At 40.0% G+C, this 14361-nt stretch overlaps 1 protein-coding gene across 1 annotated transcript in view; it reads right to left on the reverse strand.

Annotated features, from left to right (window-relative positions):
* WDFY3 (WD repeat and FYVE domain containing 3) overlaps window positions 1–14361 on the reverse strand; it is a 175717-nt gene that overhangs the window by 106340 nt on the left and 55016 nt on the right. The window contains exons 3-4 of the mRNA XM_065688594.1: window positions 8342–8552; window positions 1542–1665 (exon numbers count right to left, since the gene is read on the reverse strand). Coding sequence (XP_065544666.1) covers window positions 1542–1665; window positions 8342–8521 — 304 coding nt within the window. The 5' untranslated portion in view covers window positions 8522–8552. The remainder of the gene's footprint in view (window positions 1–1541; window positions 1666–8341; window positions 8553–14361) is intronic.

Here is a 14361-nt window from a genome sequence, read left to right on the forward strand (position 1 = left end):
TATTATTTTTTTCAGTTTTGCAGGAAATTTCTATCTAGCTCTAAACAGTTTAAGACAGAAGTCTGCAAACTATGAGTTTCAATACCATGTTAATTGCTCATTCCTGGAAAGCAAACTGCAACTCCATGGCCCCATCAAGTCACAATGCAATTGCAGAACACAGACCTTCCAGGCCTTCTTACCCAGGATCTGGGAAGGGTTTAAGGACCAAAGTAATAGTAATCTTCATAACACAGAAAAAATGTCTGCCTTCCATTTTAACAAAACCAACAGAACGTTCAAGCTTAGAAGAGTACCAAACTCTCTTTTAAGTCATTGTGGTTAAATTTCCAAGTGTGGTAGAAAACAAGAAAACCTCCAAAACCAATAGCAAAATTACCTCTGATTTGTGAGGTGTCAAGGATGACAACTGGCTTATCTTGGAGCAACAAGCAGAGGTATGGCTTAAGTAATAAATACACAAAAATAGCCACTCATAGCAGAACCCAAATGACTAGCAGGCACAACAGATGTTCTCCAGAAAAAAAGGTCAAACTAACACCACCATTCCGCCAGCATGGCTCTTGGACTTTTATTTCCCCTAAATACCCAAATAAAACCCTTTTTGTGCCTGTCTACCCATACAGAACAGGTTTTGTCTACGATATCTGTTTAGCCATCTGGAATGTTTCGCTGTTAGTCACTCTACTTAAATGGAAAGAAATTGTAATTGGCACAGTTTGTGACTCCTGACTTCATGTGTACTAATTTGCACAGCCTTTTCCAGCCCGCTATTTCCTTATTTTCAGCAATTCCAAACTGAGAAACCAGCACAAATCTTAAAATTATCTAACAGACAAAAACTTGATACTTCTTGGAAGCACTCCTCCTCAAAAGAGGAAACTGAAGAGGAAAGCTAATGAAACATGTCTTCTTGACACACTGTCCTCAGTTATGCAAATCCCAATACATCGTCAGGTATACACATTCATGGTCCCAATACATATTCAGGGTTCAACAGAACCAAATTTTACTCTGACATTTTAAATAAATAGAAGAGGGGTCCTCTAACATTTTAATAAGGCTGGCAGTGTTGGTCCTAACATGATACTCAGCGTATTTTACATCTTATTAGCTTCCAGGCCAGCAGTTAATTCAAAACACATGGTTTTGAAATGTTAACATATCTGAGGAACAAAACACACCACCAACAGGCACCTCAGGCAAGATATAGCAGTTGTCCACATGCATGTCCTTGGTCTCCTTCTACCAGTAGTGATGCAACTTAGCTCATGCCTCTCTTTTTCACGTGTTGTCAAGTTTGTGTAATTCAGCTTCCTCTGTAACCCAGGCAAAAAAACTTTAGCCTCTTCCTCCTCCTCTCTCTCTCATCCCAAAGAACAGTAGACAATACATTTTCACAGCAAAAACTTAAATTTCTGAGCCTGCACAGTTGCTGTGGATGGCATCTCATAGTATTCTTCTGATTGATCTGAAATGTACACCTCACAAAGCCCAAACCTGTGCCCAAACGTGCGCCCAAACATGTAACCATACAATACCTGTGGACTTATTTGATGCTCTCCGTCGAATTTCAGTCACCATCAATCGTGACACTTGAGTAGTAAACTGCAGGAGGTCAGAAAATTTTTCTGTCATTGTACTTGGAGGAGCGTTTCCAAACACCTAAAATGACAAAAAAGGGTGCATCACAAACTCATTCAGTTTATAAGGATCACTATGAACTACCATCTTCCTTGGAGGAAGTAATACTCCTTGAAGGACTATTACTATGGTTTTTGTTTTCCCACTGAAGTATTCATCACTGTACTGGTTTTCACAGTGCATGCTCTAAGACATATTCATAGTTGGCTTTAACATATTCAGGGAGATAAGATCTCATGAATAAAAGGGAACAGGGGAATCACAAGTTTTCCACAAAGGCCAAGACCACTGAGATTGCATGTAATGGGGTAAAAACTAAAGACCAGAGCAAATTCTCCAACAGGAGTTTTGTTTTAACACCAACTTCTTTACTATCTGGCTGGACCTAAACATCCCACAGGGGTGAACTGCATGTACATGCATGTAAATGCATGTAAAAATATGTGTAAAATCTTCTAGAAGGAGCTAGGAAGTACAACTGCCCTGTTACCATCTTCCCACAATAAACTGACAATGCCATGTTGCTGGCACTCTCTTACTCTCCTCTCTTGAGATCCTCCTGAACATAACAGCAATAGTTACTAGAGCTTTTTATTTTTTTTTTAATGAATCGTCATTTGATTATAATAGTTTAGTATTAATTTGGTTAGTAAATCATTTACTTGAATAACATTAAACTGGAAGAAAGGCTTTAACTGTGTGGTACTGCACTAAACTATAGAACACAACATTAGCTCAAAATGGATTAGCTAGTTTTCCAGCTAACTTGCTTTTCATTCAAGACTGCTCACAAAAAGGAGTCTCTATCCACAATTCTGATGTAAACCTTGCCCTAAAATGGTCACAGTAAACCCACAATATTGACTATCAAAGTCTGCAATCTGAATTCTGGTATCACCACTTGTGTCAGCACTGAGCAGACTAGCTTGCTAAACACCTGAACAGTCTCAATACCTCCCTGCTACTTTACAATTTTCTCCCTCATGGCTACTTTCATGACCTGCAGGAGTCACGAAATGAGCCAGGAAGCATAAGATTTTCTAATGAAACTTTAGTTCCACATGTTATACTTGCTGCTCAGAAAGAGGATGCAACCTACAGCAGTACAATTGATTTGGATTCAACAGCTCCTTCATCCTCATCTCCTTTCCCTGGGTGACTCAGTTATACTATTACGGCTGAGGTGCCAACATACTTGACTGAGGCCACTCTTCAGTCTAGGGACATCCAGTGAAACCCACAATGTCACAGCCAACAGGGATGCAAGACAATTACAGAAACCACTTACCCTGAAATACCAAAGTTACTGAAGAAAATTTAAAAGGCGCAAGACAGAATAACCTTTGTCTAAGTCTGACTTCTTACTCCCCTTAGTATCAGTTGCTCTGGCACTTTACACAACAGCTAAAAATATTTTTCCTGCCTACTCGCATTGCAAAGTCATGATGAAACAGAGCCAGAAATACAACAGTGAAATTGAACACTCAGTTTCCACACAATTAAAATATTTTTCACCAAAACCATAAGCATTTCTAATACAGGAAATTTTAACTGCCATTAAAGAAAGCAAACAGATGCCCAGACATTACATGTAGACAACTGCTCTCAAAAGACTGAGAAAAACATCCCTCATTTAGATTAAAGTACACAACATTCCCAGTACAGGCAATCCAAACTTCCCCAAACTTTTCACAAGACTTCCTTTTGCAATTGTCTGTGTTGGCTCCCAGTTCATTCGAGAGCCTCTAACTTCCACAAAGCCTTAAGAAGGGAAAAACACCCCAAGGCTTGCGTATTTGCTGGTATAGCCTAAGCAAGGTTACCTACACTAGAACACACATTGGCAGAGCATCTTGTCATCATTAACTGCTTAAAGCTCTTTCACACAGACCAAGGGAACAGGAAAAACTGATAGCCCTATTACCTGTCCTGAGCTTGCCTAGAGTTGTCAGCAGACCCCACAAAATGCAGACAGCTCAAATTTACAGTAAAAGATTGACTGAGGTAAACTGGATTTTAATTCATTGTCCCATAAACAAGTTTTCACTATGTAGAACAAGCACCTACATTGGCTATTTATATACTCTTTTCAGGAATCGGGTATGAAACATTTTACCAGTAAATCACCTTTTTAATAAGGAAAAGAGCATGCCTCTTTCAAGACAATGTAAACAAAGCACCTCTTACTTGAAACCAGCCTTTTTATCATTCCTTCCACTTTATATACTGCAAAAGCGTTACTGCCACTCTAGTAGAGCAATGCTTAAGTGAATGCACTGAATTCTGAAAGGAGCCTTTTGAGTACTCTTCCAGAGGACAAATCTTTTGTTAATTATGCACCGATTTAGCTTTTCATTACTATGTGACTCATCATTTCATAAGCCTCCCTGAACAATGAGGAAACAGAAAAGGTCTGTAAAGCCCATTTGTTACAGAACTAGCAAGATGGTTTAAAACACAGCATGTTTGAGACATGCTGCATCTATAAACCAAAATTAAGAATGCTTTACCTCCTCTGGATATACTCATTAATAATCCTCAAAATATCAGGAAAATAGAACTGCATATTACACATGACTTCAGATATCTCTGAAGGGGGCAGGTGGGGACAGGATGGGACATGACACCAAGACTCATACATGGTTAAGCAGGAAGACCTCGAAAGAGCTCCTGGATACACTGGTTATTAACTAGCTGCCTGTTGCTGGACACTGGGATATCTATAGGAAACAGGCATACCTTCCTCAATCTAGATCTCTGCATTCAGTAAAAATCACACTTCTCACAAAATCAGATTACACAGACACACCCTGCTTCCCTACAAATACACATATGCCCCACCTCCAACAGCTCTCTACTCTGTACAAGAGACATTCTGAAGTGCATATAAAGGTTTGGTGCAACAGCCTTGATCTGAGCTCCACAATCTATTTGAAGCTTTCTCTTCCCAACACAGACATCCCAATCTTGTAACAGATAATGCTTCTATCATAATGGACTTTGCTTAAGGCAGTAACACAAGTACTCAATCTCACTTAAACCTGTTCAACAGAATACAGATAACTATGCAAGTAACCGAGGGATTCAGAGTCTGAATTTGAATCAAGTTATTAATTGATACTAAAAGCATTTGCAGCTAAAGGACTATGCTTGAGAAAGTAGAAATTTTTTTAATTAACTTCCAGCAATGTTTTAGTGTTTCCCATCTTCAAAAGTAGGTCTCAGAGGAATGTCATCTCAGATTTTACAGTGAACCAAGATTTATCTTATCTCCCACTGAAAATCTCATATAAGACTCTTCAGAAAGTGAAATATTTCTCCTTTTCTATTTTTTCACTCCAATCAATTTCAGAGTTTGTCTGACTCACAGAGTTACTAAGATAGCCGTATTGCTCCAAAATAAGCTGTACCACAGACAGTAGACACGCCACAAGACACAAAACTAGATAAACCAAGGAAGCCACAGCAGCCTCTACATGAAAGCCTCAAAAGAACAAGGTGGAGAAGGTGAAATTAACCAGGAACCTGGAAAGGGAAACTGTGGAAGTCGAACTAAATAGATGACATCACAACTGCTCAGCCTCTTGAACACAGGAAGAGAACGCATTCATATGAAATGCAACATAACAAATCCCTGTGTAATAGGGACAGATCTTGACTGACCAAGACAAATCAGTTCTGTTTGTGTTACATAACCATTATCAGTTTTCAACGAACTGCTATCAAGGACTGTGAGAAAAAAAATGAAAGCACAAACAATACATGCTTCCCTCAATGTGCCAAGCTATGATTCAGATTTTACAAAGGTTGGAAACTGAAGTGATAACATCGTGCCAAGGACAACTCCAAGAAGGTTATAGATTAAAAACAGCCAGAGTTGAGGATAGTGATATTAAAACCAACCAAGGAAACTAAACGGAAAAGGAAGAGGGAAAACCACAGGTAGGATCCAGAAGCAAAACCTTTGGCAAACACAGAAGAATGTGTGCCTTCAGACTCAAGATCACCACACTAAAGAAGGGAACAAAAGAGTCTCTACAATTTGGAGAAGGAAGAGAGTCCATCCACAAAATCAGATGAATTCTGTAAAGCACAGAAAAGAGACATGGGAAACTTTGGGAAGGCAAAACCTATGATAAACGTGGTGAAAACTGGGACCTAGGAGAAAAGTGTAGCCAAAATGTATTCATAGAGACGAAAATTGCAGAAACTATTAACCTTTTCAAAAGCTCTAAATGAGGCTACAGCCTCAGGTACCTTATGAAAGAGCTCATTTGACATAGTAAGAAGATGCCCTGGGGCTACTGATTTGCTTTTCAGAATGCTTCAACACATGAGCTTAATGAAAGACAGTGAGAGGGAACAAACGGTGCAAAGACATGAGGCAACTATAACTTGGGCCAAGTGGAGGAACCAAGAATTAGGATAAAGCCAGCAAGTAGTATAAAGGAGAGGGGGGAAAAAAAAAAAAAAAAAGTGCAGTAAGAAATAAAGGGGGGAAAGAGACAAAGGAGAAACAGCAAAGAAACTTAACTGTTCTTTTTAACCTCTTAAGTCTAATCAAAGTCTAAGGAAAGACTGCTATACAGAGATAGGACATGCATTGCTGCACTAGTTTTAAACTTAGCTATACCACCAATTGCGTTTTCCATAGATGCAATTCTACTGCAAGTAACTACCACAAGGGCCTGAAAAAGTTTGTCCTCCACCGGCAGATCACAACTAAGTGCTGAAGCAGCTATAGTGGTTATGTTCCCTTATTCAGAAAAAAAGCCATCTGTAACCACCAGAGGGAGATTTCTTAGCATAACTACATCAAAATCACCTTCAGGGGCTCAAGCCAAGATTAAGACTCTATTGTGCTAATTTGTAAAAACAAACTAAGAAAGTCCATAACTAAAGGGCATACAATCCAAGCAGATAAATTAAAAAGGAAGCAGATAAACTGTGTTTACTTCTCCCAAACTCACACAACAGGTTACCAGCAGAACTAGGAATAATACCTAGGGCAACAGAATGACATTTAGGGGATCTCTCCACTAAAGCATGCTACCTAGTAGACTAAAACTCCTATCAATACTATGCCTTGACCAAGATTAATTTTCCTACACAGCATTATCATGGTTTAACCCCAGTCAGCAACTAAGCACGACATAGCCGCTCACCCACTCCACAACCCACCTCCATCCTATGAGGGAGAGAACCGAAAGAGTAAAAATAAGAAAACTCGCGGGTTGACGTAGGTAAAGCAAAAGCTGTGCAGGCAAGCAAAGCAAAACAAGGAATTCTTTCACCACTTCCCATTGGCAGGCAAGCGTTCAGCCATCTCCAGGAAAGCAGGGCTCCATCATGTGTAACAGTTACTTGGGAAGACAAACACCATCACTCTGAACATCCTTGCTTTCCTTTTTCCCCTAGATTTAACTGCTGAGCATGATGCCATATGGTCTGGAATATTCCTTGAGTCAGTTGGGGTCACCTGCCCTCACTGTGTCTCCTCCCAACTCCTTGTGCACTCCCAGTCCACTCACTGGTAGGGTGATATGAGAAAAGGCCTTAATGCTGTGTAAGTGCTGCTCAGCAATAGTGAAAACATCCCTGTGTTATCAACACTGTTTCTAGCACAAATCCAAAACATAGCCCCATATCATCTATGAAGAAAATTAACTCTACCCCAGGCAAAACCAGCACAACCATGTAAGTAGTTCAATGTTTAACACCATTATAATCATAATTTAAACAAAACATCCATCTAAGAGAAGACTGAGCCAATTTTCCTGTCAAGGTGTTGTATTTTAGTTTTTGGATGATTACAGTTCTCCACAGTAGCATATGAAAGCACAAATCCATCACCCAAAAAAAGCAAGGGTTCAGGTCATGGCAGGAATTAAAAAAAAAAAAACCAAGCTAGATCTGTATCTGCTACTCTTTCAAGACACTAAAACTGCTATCCAATTTATTATTCACAATGAAGTGACAGAGTAACTGAGTGACATATCAGCAGGATTTAGCTCCTATTAATTCCAAAGACAGTCATCACAGTCCTGCCTTCAAACAAAATCTCAGTGCCTGAGCACAAGGGAGTAGTGAAACATGAATGGCACTGTGCAAGTGGCTATTACATCTTCCCTAAAGACTGCTTGCTCAAAATCCCCCTTGACAAAGAAGAGGCGCTCAGGCTCAATACGTAGGAAAAGGGCTGCTGGGGATGAGAATGCAAAGAATTTATCACAAGAGGAGATTCAAATTGCACAGCTCATGTAGCCTAGCAAAACTAAATCTGACAGGAGATATGATTGTTAATCTCTACAAATATACATCAGTATGATAATTGTAAAGAAGAGTCAAGAGTTACATTCAAGGACACTGCTATCACACAAATAAATAGATAGGAACTTGCTACATGGAAGTTTAGATTGGAAATCAGATGACTGCAATAACAGCAACTCTGCAGTAAAGCTCTGTGACATCCTACAGCTATTGTAGACTGCACTTCAGAAAAAGTGATAATAGAAGGAAATCTCTAAGGGCAGGTTTATTCACTAAAAAAAAAAAAACTATGTGAGGAGAAAGGTAAAATGGAAAGGTTGCCAATAGAAGAAAAGCTCCTGTTGTGCTAGAACCAAAGTCTTGGAAATACAAATATGAGCAGTTAATTCAAATAAAGAAAATGCCACCTGCAGATTCTGCAGCTTACCCTGTTAAACACCGGCAGCATCATGTAAAGTTTTTCTTCTTGTTCTTTCTGGGTCATGTGCCGTGGAGGATGGCAGAGCTCTGTGAAGAGGCGACGCAGATGCATCAAGCCCAATGCATTGTCCTGAGGGCTACACTCCTCCTGCCGCGGCCGGCCCATGATCCTCTTCACCATATTCATCTTGACTGGCTTCTGGAAGCTCCCTTGTATCCTGTTCAGAAAGAAAAATTACCTTACTGAGTACAACAGATTGAGGCATTATTTGAACAAAGCCTTCAAATATATAGCATTCTCTCTCACAGTAAGTACCATGCTGCAGTTAAGAGCATTAGCTAATTTTTTATGCCAGGCATTGATTAGTATGTTCCTGGAGGATTTAAAGCTAACAACTTGAAAGAGGAAAACATCCGATACCCTTTAGCACAAAGCACAACTGACCAGGCTTTGAACACTACAAAATGCTCTGGTATTTTTTATTAGATGATTTTTATTATTCTTTGGTGCACATTCCACAGCACTTACAGCTGTGTTATCCACATATTGCAAAGTATTCTCAAAATAATACTAGAATAAAATCAGTACCAGTTATGTACTCTAAAATCTAACCAAACAAGACCTTCAAACTCTCTCAGACACTGGCTTTACCATACAGAGGTATGCTTAATTTTTTTTCCTGATTTTCCTGTGGCAAATACACAGGCCTATCCAATGGTTCATCTTACACTTTAGCTGTTGGGTCAGCAGAAGAACACCATAGTCTTCTACCTCCTGAAGCACAAGAAACTTATTTTAGAATCACAGAATGATTGGGGTTGGAAGGGACCTTTAAAGATGATCTTTTCCAGCAGACGTCAGGGCAGCTGAAGTCCCCTAGCAGAATCAGGGCCTGCAAGTGTTATGGTTCTGTAGTTGAAGTAAGAATACTTCATCAGTGTCCTATCCTTGATATGCAGCCTGTAGTAAACACCAGCCACAAGATTCCCTTGTTGTTCTGGTCTCTAATTTTCACCCTTAAACTCTCAAACTGTGCGCTGCCGTCTCAAAAAAAGCACTATGCAATCAATCCATTTTTAATGTAGAAGGCAACACCCCTACCTTTCCTTCCTTGCCTGTCCCTCCTGAACAGTTTCTAGCCGTCAACTGCAGTCCCCTAATCACTTGATTCATAGAATCACAGAATAGTTAGGGTTGGAAAGGACCTCAAGATCATCTAGTTCCAACCCCCCTGCCATGGGCAGGGACACCTCACACTAAACCATCCCACCCAAGGCTTCATCCAACCTGGCCTTGAACACTGCCAAGTTTCAGGGATAGTGGTCAGCTGACAACTTTCCGTCTCCTCCTGGTTGTTACCTATGCTGCATGCATTGGTACAGAAGCTTGGAGTATTGTGTGCAGTTCTGGTGTCCTCAACATAAAAAGGACATGGAACTGTTGGAACAAGTCCAGAGGAGGGCCACGAGGATGATCAGGGGACTGGAGCACCTCCTGTATGAAGACAGGCTGAGAAAGTTGGGGCTGTTCAGCCTGAGAAGAGAAGGCTGCATGGAGACCTAATAGCAGCCTTCCAGTACCTGAAGGGGGCCTATAGGGATGCTGGGGAGGGTCTCTTCATTAGGGACTGTAGTGACAGGACAAGGGGTAATGGGTTAAAACTTAAACAGGGGAAGTTTAGATTGGATATAAGGAGGAAATTCTTTCCTATTAGGGTGGTGAATCACTGGAATGGATTGCCCACGGAGGCTGTGAGTGCTCCATCCCTGGCAGAGTTCAAGGCCAGGTTGGATGAAGCCTTGTGTGGGATGGTTTAGTGTGAGGTGTCCCTGCCCATGGCAGGGGGGTTGGAACTAGACGATCTTAAGGTCCTTTCCAACCCTAACTATTCTATGATTCTATGATTTACAATACACCCTGTATATAGTCTTCAAAACAACATGGACCAAATCTTCCAAATGCGAGACTGAAGCCTTATCAAGCAGGACTTTGAGCAAGAGTTGAGAGGGTGAGAGCAGATAAATCCCTCAGAATTAGCCAATTGGACACTGTGCAAAAGGGACTACTCACACAACTACATTCAATTAAGGGAACGAGTAAAGGTGAAACAGGTTCAGCTCCATACACAAAATTAAGGGGACCAACAATGAAATACCGCATGGAACTGTAATGTCTACTGCACATTGCTTAAAGGCCATTATTAAAACAAACGTCAGTAACAGCTATAGAAATTATTCATAGGTAGAAAATGCCTTATAGCAAGAAAGGACAAGAACTTCATTATTTAAATTATCAAAAAGAGAGGTTACCATGAAGGGTCAATTACTACAAAAAGTAATAATTCCAAAGGTGCTGTGATTAGAGTAATGGAGGGAAAATACCCACTAGTGAAGAACTCAAACCCAGAGATTGTGAGGAAAGACAGTTGGGTGCTAAAGCCAGGAAAATACCACCAGCTACAAACAAGGATTAAGCTTTTAAAACTGAAGATAATTAGCTACTAATAAGAATCACTAACAGAAGATAGATACTCTCTCTCTAACCCCAAAATGAAACACCTTTTTGGAGTGTGTTCATAAAACAGCAGCTTGCTAACATGCAAGAAAAATTAGGATGCTAGCAAACATTTTGGTACAACACAAAAAAATCAGTTTATGAAATAAGAAGTTTTCCAAAAAGCTAAGCTAAGGTACAAGCCAGAAACCATCAGCTCATGCTGGAAAATTGCACTGGCTTTTCATATTTGAAGAAAAATGAGGCAGAACTGGATGTTGTCCTGTTTTGTATTATCCCTAAGAAATAACACAGGTAACAGACTTCAAATCAGCATGACTCACACAGTTAAAAATGGAACACCACAGATTCTGGAGGTGTTTCCTCCAGAAACTCACACCTTTTCTGAAACTCTTCAGTTTGAGAACTCTTTTCTCACTGTAATAACACGTAAACAGCAGAATACCACATCTGAGCTCAAAGAGCCAGAACTTCACTGTCTAAGCAGCAGGGGGAAAGGTCTGCATTTTCTTTTTCAAAAAATATTTTAAAGATAACATTTTAAATTTCTTTTACGATTCACGAAATGCTGAGAACTTTAAATCCAATACGTTATCATTGAATCCAATGCTGTACTTTTGCTAGCACAGTCCATTTTTCTTTTAACTCCTATTACTTTATTCAGCCTAAGTGTATACCAGAACAGGAATTTGCACTGGTTCAGTTACACAGTTGCAGTTCTAGATCTGACAATCTCCCCAGAATCAGAAAAGTCCCAGTAAGTGTTATACGCTGCTCTCCTGTTGTAACAGGAACCTGCTGGGACAGCTTCTCCAAGATGCAACCTATTTACCTCCACTGGAGAAGTTTTAAACCAGACGGATGAGAATGGCAGAGAACAAGAACAGTAGTCCTAATTTCTCAAAACAGTCATGGTCCCTCCTGCCTATTCCTCAGCACAATCATGTATTCAACCTCAACATAAGAGATGGGGAAGAGAGGAGGGGAGAATGGGTGTCACATAGTACAAATAACATCCAAAGTATTTTTTTTCCCCAGAAGTAACCAAAAGACACTACAAAATTGATATATTCCATGAGTGCACTTAATGTAATCTGAACCCCAAGACCCACCAACTCCCCCTTACTAAAAAAAAAAAAAAAAAAAAACCAAAAAAACAAAACAAACTAACAAAACAAAAAAAAACAACAACCAAACCAACCCCAAAAAAATATCCATCACATCAAACACGACAATGCCCTGGATACACCCTTGCAAAGCTTCAGAAAATCTTCCCTAGAAGACATTGCTTTGGAAGTATCTTTTAATATAAAATATTTACTTCTTTGATGTCTTTCAAAGATACAGAACCATGTTACACTGTACAAAGTGAAGATAGCTATAGTAACACTGACATTTACACCTTGAGATCCTTTCAGTATATGCTGTTTCTCTTTGATGATGCCATCTAGACCAGCTTTTTCTGGCAGTGTTTTGCATTCTCAGACTTCAAAATCATGTAAAGTCTACCCTCAAGTTCCACTGCAGATCAACACCAATGTACACAGTATATTCATTTCAAGCAGAGTTGATACTACTTGTGGAATTATACTAGAGTTGAGTCCTACTGTGTTTCTGTCCAGTCAGAAGGACTAGCATGGGCTCCATGCAACATCATCCAGAACGTATTATACATGAAATCTGAAAAAACGTCTGTGATTTATTTTTTTTTGCCAGTCCAAACACAATGATATTTTTTTTCATTACCATAGCACAGATTACCTATGGAAATACACGGAAGATAGCTGTGGGATAGCTCTGGGACCTTCAGCAATAGGCCCAAATCATAGACATGTGAGGAAAATTATTCATGTTTGCTACAGGCAGAAACTTCCTCACTGTGAACCTCACTACCAGAACTTATCCTAAGAAAACACTGAGGTGTTGAAGCTCATGTAAAAAACCATAAACAAACCAACCCCAAACAAACAAAACCTAAAATCTTTGGATGAATGACATCAGAAATACTACACCACAGCATTACATGTTTGCCAAGTGAAAGGACAGTGGTATGTTGCTACTATGTTTTATATAAATATTGTGACTGAGGTTTTCTCTGTTTAGACCTAGGCCTGCACAAGAGAAAGCAGTACACCTAAACTTTTTATTGCAAACAAAAAGTAACTAGAAGAAAGACCTTCCTGTTCTACTAAGTGAAAGCATTGGCAGTCTTCACAGTCAGATGTAACTGCCACACAACTTGTATTCAACATTAAGGCCTGACAAACTCCTGAATGCCAAAAATGAAAGGATTCCAGTATTTTCAGCAACAGTCGAGTCACCTGTTCACAACTGCTTCCTTATAGCACATGATGATCAAGTACTCAGTACTATAAAAGCCTACAGAAACCTTAAGGAAAGCAAACATAAGTAGGGAATGCCTGTCTTGCAATTGCTTTTAGAGCTGGAATTGGCCTGGCTCTGAGCATGCATGGTAATGTACAGTCTTAAATTGTACACTCACCTCCTATAGCCACCCACAGGGCTTCCTGCCTCTCTCAGCAGCTGTTTCACAAGCAGCTAGTCAGTATTTTATTACTTTATCCCTCCAAGCATGATGCTGCTCCTTGAGTACCGCAACTCAGACTGAAAGCCTGCTCTGATCACACAGTGAGACATTTCTTCATAGATGCTTCTGTCCTGTTCATCATTGACAGATCAGAGTACCTCTCAGCTATTAAATCAACTTATTTTCATAAATCTGCCCCAGATCACAGGTGTGTTAACAGCCTCGATATACACACACATCTTACTCTAAAACTGGTGATGTCCAATAATCTGGATCTTGTTCAAGAAACTTTGGAGAGTAGTTAATCATACATGTAATTTGTAATGCCTGAGTCTCTGTTTGCTTGTGTTGTATTCATTAGAGAACAACTGATGTCCTTCTCCCTGTCAGCTTGTTATCTTCAACGCAGACACCAGGTACACAAAGGAAGAACTTTGACAGCAACTCCAAAATCCTCATGAGGAGTATTGTGGAAGAAGCAAGGACAGAAGCTGGTTCTCAGGAGAGAAGGCTTTCCATGCCTTGTGTCCCCTCTTCCAGCATGTACAGCCCTGTGCAGCCACATGTTCTTTATTACACAGCCACTATATGAGATACTTTCCCCAGCAGGTCCAAACAGGCTCAGAAGGAACCTTTGAGCTGCACAGTCTGACTGTTGAATCTTTGGCTTTTTTAAGCTGAGTTAGAAGTTATTTTGCAATAGCAAACTAAGCAAGTGGAAGCTCTATAATGCAGCTGCACAGTTACAGATACATGGTTTACTGAGAGGGCTGAAGCAGTTTGACCCACTGCACCCATCTTTTGGCACCTGAGCTAAAAAGGTGAATTAATGGCAGTTGCATATCATTCTGCTCTGACTGGATCAAAACAAAGACACTTAATGAGGAGATTTCAAACATGCACAAACACAGCAACAATAAAAACACTGCTCTTACAAAACACACTGTGTTTTCTCCTAGTGGTA

Source organism: Lathamus discolor, chromosome 1 (genome assembly GCF_037157495.1).
Source record: "Lathamus discolor isolate bLatDis1 chromosome 1, bLatDis1.hap1, whole genome shotgun sequence".
Lineage (NCBI taxonomy): Eukaryota > Metazoa > Chordata > Aves > Psittaciformes > Psittacidae > Lathamus > Lathamus discolor.